Source organism: Diplotaxodon limnothrissa, linkage group LG18 (genome assembly GCF_057381915.1).
Source record: "Diplotaxodon limnothrissa isolate DT_005_m linkage group LG18, D_limnothrissa_male_GT1.1, whole genome shotgun sequence".
In the NCBI taxonomy this organism is placed as follows: domain Eukaryota; kingdom Metazoa; phylum Chordata; class Actinopteri; order Cichliformes; family Cichlidae; genus Diplotaxodon; species Diplotaxodon limnothrissa.
The window spans coordinates 36658073-36664572 of NC_140613.1; the positions used below are offsets into that span (position 1 = coordinate 36658073).

The 6500-nt window shown below is 43.7% G+C and overlaps 1 protein-coding gene across 3 annotated transcripts in view; it reads left to right on the top strand.

Moving 5' to 3' along the window:
- The first annotated feature begins 5902 nt into the window (after positions 1–5902).
- epb41a (erythrocyte membrane protein band 4.1a) overlaps positions 5903–6500 on the top strand; it is a 38686-nt gene continuing 38088 nt past the window's right edge. For all 3 annotated transcript variants that reach the window (XM_085377279.1, XM_085377280.1, XM_085377281.1), the window contains exon 1: positions 5903–6211. In XM_085377279.1, the coding sequence (XP_085233405.1) occupies positions 5903–6211 (309 nt within the window). The remainder of the gene's footprint in view (positions 6212–6500) is intronic.

Here is a 6500-nt window from a genome sequence, read left to right on the forward strand (position 1 = left end):
GGAGTTGTAGGCAGCACTTATGAGAAACCTGAGCTTATTGTCTGGCATCCTTCAGATCTCTGCCCATCTGAGGCACCTGTTAAAAGTGGTGTCCCATCACGTCCAGGAGCCCTGGCACCTCTTACCTTTATAAAGAAGCATTCCTTCTCCACCCTGGGGACTTCATCCACCACCGTGGTCTCCTTCTGTTTCTTGCTGACTTGGAACTGTTGCGGTGCTTTAATCTTATTAATTTACCATTTTCTCTTCTGGTCAGAATGTCAAGTCATTGAATGATCTAGTTTATGACCCAATAGCAGTAAAACACAGTACAGAGATGATAATGCACGAACAACGTTGTTCATCCATGGATGTAAATATATTTTCTCCAGTTGCCCGCTGAACCCTGGTCACTAACTTTTGACTTTTTTACATAAAGATTCTGGTTAGTTACTTAGGTGGGTTAGCTTCCAGTGTCTTGGAAGTGTTGGTCCTGGTATTAAGCCAGAAAAGGATTCTCACCATCAACTTTATGTGCCTGTAGGTGTTACAACCTGTCTGTCCTGATTTTAACTAGAGATGGCACGATACCACTTTTTTATGTCCGATACCGATATCATAAATTTGGATATCTGCCGATACCGATATGAATCCGATATAGTGTTTTTAATCAACAAAACTGTTTTTTAAATATCTTGCTGCATTTTGTATAAGTTCATACTCAAGTTTAAAACAACAACTACACTAAAGCTATTCTGTTATACCTGTATACAAAAAAAATATTTCATAGTTCAGCAATACTGATCAATCTAATAAACTTAAACCTACACCATCCTCCCTATTCTGGTATTTTAAAGAGTACTTAGCATAAATATTAAGCAGCCTAACTAATAGAGTTCCAACTCCCAGCAACAACAAAAATAAATAAATAAAAAATAGGGAACCACCCCTCACGCTCCACCTCATGATGCTTAATCGACGTAATCAACCTTAATTTGATGCAGTGTGAAAAAAAATGCACAGAAATCAATTATTTTTCAAGAAATATTAAATAGATTCAACATCTTTCTTCAACAAAATTGCAGACTGCACAGATGGTACCTTCCCAAAGGAAAAAGTACTATAGCTTACTAGGGTATATATATTAGACTTAATAGTCACTATATACAGTAATGGACTTCTATTTATTTTACATCAGATTAAAACTTTGGGTGTAAGATTCAGATAAATATTAAATAATTAAAAGCTCGACATTTTAAATGAGAATAAGAAAGAAAAGTATGTCTTTGTGCCCCCTTTTCCCAGTTAATGCCCTATCGGCCCCCCTGGCTAAACTTTGCTAGATCCGCCCCTGCACAGTTACCAGCCGTCAGCTGTAGAAAAAGATCCTGGTGTAGAAAGTAATAATAAATAAATTCTAACAACAGCTGATCAAGCTTAAACGTGCTGCTGTTGTTCAGCCGCTGGTTTCCTCTTTCTGGTGCAAAGTGGGCCAAAAGCAAACAAGAGACACGGACTCGCGACAGAAAAGCCGATCAGCTGATCGTTAAGCAGTTTCATGATTGAAGTAGCAGCCGGAGAGCGAGAGGCAGTCGCTCGTTAAGCTTAATGCAGGAATGCTTTACAAACATTCAGAGATGGACTTACACACTTGCTTTACTTCTCTCGGGGATAACTTTGTCGGAGATGAAATGCCAGGTTGCTAGCGAAGCTCCACATGCTATCCAGACCACCGACAGGTCCCGCATGCCACAGCCGCTCTATCACGTGATGCATACTGCTCCGACGTGCTAACGTTCTGAGGTGAGTTACGGCGTGTTGCAAGTTTTGCGAGGTGCTTTCGTGATATTTAATGGATCGGATTACATTTTTTATTTTTCTCCGATATCCGATCCAGTAATTTAGGTCAGTATCGGACCGATACCGATACGTAATATCGGATCGGTCCATCTCTAATTTTAACTGACAAATTGAAATAGTAGAGACTAATATTCCTGTTATGGCAGCAGGGGCTAGTGCATGAAAATGGACCCAAATACAGACAGAGGCAAACTGGTAGGTTTTATTTACAAAGACACAAGAGTAACACTTAAGCACCGGAAACATGAAATGAGAATCTAACAGGAGTCTGAAGCAGTCACGGCTCGTGGGTCGGGGATAGAGGTCACTGAAACAGAGGGAGAGAAATGCTGAGTGAGGTAATAAGGCAACTGAATGGCTTTCTAGTGGCTCACTGGCTTGCAGGTGTAGCGTGACATGATGGGGAAATGGAATGGTCTGCCATGAGAATTTGGCGGCGTGAACCCGGTCCAGAATTGTGGAACGGGCTGCTGCAAGTAAATAGCGCCGATTCACGAGACCAATACCCAGATCAGGGTCAATCTCCAGTACCGGTGAATGGCGACCTCCACATCCCAGGCAATGAACCCAATCTTGCTTGTAGCGGGGAGAATGGTTGGGACCTCAGAGCGATTGTGTCGGTGGCGAACTGGCGTGATAATGCATTGGCTTTGATGCTCCGTGAGCGTGGACGGTAGGAAATAAAAAAGTTAAACCTGGCAAAGACAGTGACCCACGTGCCTGCCGTGCACTCAGTCTCTTAGCTGTCCTCAGGTAAGTTAGGTTTTTATGATCCATCCAGATAGCAAACGGCTGCTTGGCTGCCTCCAACAGATGCCGCCATTCTTTCAGAGCGAGCTTTACTACTAACACCTCCCTGTCACCCACATCATAGTTCTCCTCGAGATGACGTGAGAAAAGCCACATGGTGTTCCTCAAGAGTCTTGAAAAATATCTGAATGTCATCTAGGGTAAACAAACACGAACCTGTCCACAAAATCCCTGAGAACATACCAAAGCTTGAAAGATGGCTGGGGGTTGGTTAGCCCAATCGGCATCACCGGGTATTCAAAGTGGTGTATTGAATGCGGTTTTCCATTCATCTCTTTGTCGGATGCACTGCGGAGGTCGAGTTCGGTAAAAATAGCAGCTCCGTGAAGAGTGTCAAACATGGAGTTCATCAAAGGCAGTGGATACTTGTCTTTGATTGTGATGTCAGGCCCTGGTAATCTATGCACGGGCGGTTCTGTCATTTTTCTCCACAAAAAGAAACCCGACTGGGAAGCCCATCCATTTTTCCATGGCCGCTCGTTTGGGTCCGGACACATTGCAGAGAAGTCTGGTGGAGAGCGAAGCTCCAAGGAATAGTTCAATTGTGCAATCGTACGGTCTGTGAGGTAGGAATGAAAGGGCCGTGGTTTTACTAAAAACTTCTTGAAGGTAGCTGTGAGGTGGCTGTAGCTCAGGAGGTGGAGCAGGTTATCTGCTGGAGGAAGGTTGGTGGTTTGTTCCCTGCCTCCACCAGTCTGCACCATTAGTCTGCTAATTCCAGTTAGTATGTCTTGTAGTTTATGTATTCCAAAGTGAAAAATCATGAATAGAAACAAAAGACTGAATGCATCTGTAAAAATAAAGCAGTAACGGGTTTGTGGATCTCAAGTTCCAGTTGAACTTGCAACCTGTTGAGTGGGGCAACAGACAGAGCCCCGAGTAAATAATGTAAACAAAAGATGCAGTTTGTATCTAAAGTTTGTCTAATCGCATGAGGTTAGCAGTGCTAAAGTATCAATGAAAGCAGCAATGCCTGTGGAAAGTCTGAAGAGGCCGAGGACCTGCATGCAGCAAGTGTTTGAATTCACACACTGATCACTCATGTAAAAACAATCTAGTTTTCTGTTTCATAATAAATTATATGTTCAGTTGATTCAATGGCTTTTCATCTCTTAATAATGATCAGAGGTTCCCAAAGTGTGGGGCCCGCCCCCTGGGGGGGGGGCGCAGAGCCATTGCAGGGGTATGAAAAAAACAAAAACAAAACGCTTGGACACTGTTAGCATCATGGACAGGTTTTTGACGGGGCGCCCACGCAAACGCAAAGCAGGAGATGAAGCATCGCTGAATATGTTTCCAAACCAACTTCATTCCAAGCCAAATGCTAGACAATATGGTGAAGCACATCCTCCCTTTGGCTTCACCTGCACAAGTGCCGACGTAGGTCTCTGCGACAGAATTAGTTTCCCTGCGTCGGGAGCAGCGCTGGGCTCTCAAACTCACGGATAAACAGGATCCCACAGCTGTTTATGTTTTTGAACCCATTTTGCACAGAGGGGCATTTTTTGAAAACTGTGTTGACAGCAATGTTGAACATTATTACTCAGGAAAAAACAACTACATGTAAAATAATCACACCGTGACGCCTCAGCCTTTGTAAATGGAGGGACAGTAACTGTGTGTAAAACCTGCAGACAGTCAGATTAACAGTATTTGTCTCCATTCTGCAGTTCATCTCATGTAAACAATAACGTGGCCACAGCGTGACGTGGAAAAAGGCACATACCTTTGACGTTGCGTGACAAACTCTGTATTCCAGTATTTTTAAAAAAACCTCAGTTTTCGGTGATTCGAAACGCCGGTTACATGTGGACGAAAGGTCCAAACACACAGAAACAGCTCTGTGTGTGGACGCAGCGTAAAAGAGTTAGTAGCTTATTTTATTACTACCTGTAATTTATTGCAGTTTACTTGTATTTGCTTAATTGTTTACTAAATGTTTAAGGTGTGAAATAAACTGCAATGGAGTTTGAAAACAAAATATGGGTGTGTGTGGTTGGAGGATGTGTTTGTGCGCGGGGGGGGTGCTACAGCAGCAACATTTCTGACTGTTGTGCTTCATCAGCTGATGGTCATGCAGCCACCCACCTGGTGTAATTCCCATAGGACCACATTAATCCCAAACCGAGCTGGGGATGGGATCACTGTGACAAGCAGACAGGAAAACGACTGTTCTGCCAGAAGAGTGACACGTCCAGCAGTCACCACGAGTTTTATGTTGCCATTAGCATCATCTGAAAGTGAGAGTGTAGCTTTCACCCCTTTAGCAATAGTGGTGAAAAACTGACACTGCAGCCCAGTGTGGCATCTTAAATGAAGATAACGTGATGTAACGCTTGTAATAGTCAGGTCAGATGTTTTTGTTGTCTCTCTGTGACCGGGGTTCATTTTACATGCTTTCTAAAAGCCAAAACACAACCTCTATTTTTTAGCCACTGAGCAGTTTTGTAATACTCACTGAATAAATTCCCAGTTAATTCAGCATCCTGGTAACCATCCCACAGACATTGTCATTGTACAGGAACTTTGATAACTGCTGCATTTATTACTTCCAGGCTGGACGACTGTAATTCATTATTATCAGGATGTCCTAAAAACTCCCTGAAAAGCCTTCAGCTGATCCAAAATGCTGCAGCAAGAGTCCTGACAGGGACTAGAAAGAGAGCAGATTTCTCCTGTTTTGGCTTCCTGTTAAATCCAGGATTCAAAATCCTGCTCCTCACATACAAGGTCTTAAATAATCAGGCCCCATCTTATCTTAATGACCTTGTAGTACCATATCACCCTATTAGAGCACTTCGCTCTCGCTCTGCAGGCCTACTTGTTGTTCCTAGAGTATTTAAAAGTAGAATGGGAGGCAGAGCCTTCAGTTTTCAGGCCCCTCTTCTGTGGAACCAGCTTCCAGTTTGGATTCGGGAGACAGACACTATCTCTACTTTCAAGATCAGGCTTCAAACTTTCCTTTTTGCTAAAGCAATATAAACCACCTTAAGGCTGCTAACAACTGAATTGACATTAGTGTATTTGTATTTGCTGGGTTTTGATCCGTTCTGTTGCAGAAAAGTTTGAAAGGTTTGATCTCTGAGAAAACATTTCTCTTATCAGTCTGATTGTGAATTGGTAACGCTGTTATGATGGACTGATGCATGATGGTAAAGTATCCGTTTTTTAAGCTCCACAAAGCCAATCTGCCTGAACCATGAACCTGTCTGATTTCATTTCTATTTTCTGATCTACCTCCACAGCTGTTGACATGACAACAGACGAGGCAGAAAGTCACCAGAAAAAGCCGAGGCAGCAGGAGGAAGCTGGCCAGGGCGCCAGACCTCCCACTCCAGAGGACGACCAGCTCCGACCTCAAAACCACAACCCTGCTGGCCGCGGTCTCACACGCCTCTTTTCCTCCCTCCTGAAAAGGCGTTCACAGTGTGAGAGCGAGGGTGGAGAAAAGGAGGACAAGGAGGAAGAAGCTAAAGCACCCATCGCTGACCCCGAACCTGAACTAAAAACAGAGGGCGAGGTCGCCCTTGACCAGCACTCAGTAAGCAGCGCTGAGGCTCAGGTCAGCCTGTGTTGGTGACTGTGTTACAGACTTAGGTCTTACCTGTGATATGTAAGGAAATGTGTCATGGATCGAGTTGCAAAGTATTTCTTATAGGATGCGTCAACTTTTACATTACTGAGCAAATCATTTTCCAAACCTGAGACTCTTGACTGTAGACGGTGCATGAAGCCTCCTCCCTGCTCAGGCTACAAGAGAAACATTACAAAGGTGGTGTTGGGCTCCTTCAGGTGTAGCCTGGATCACCTTTATAAAGTCTGATTACGCTGTGACTTATTTAAGATCCTCC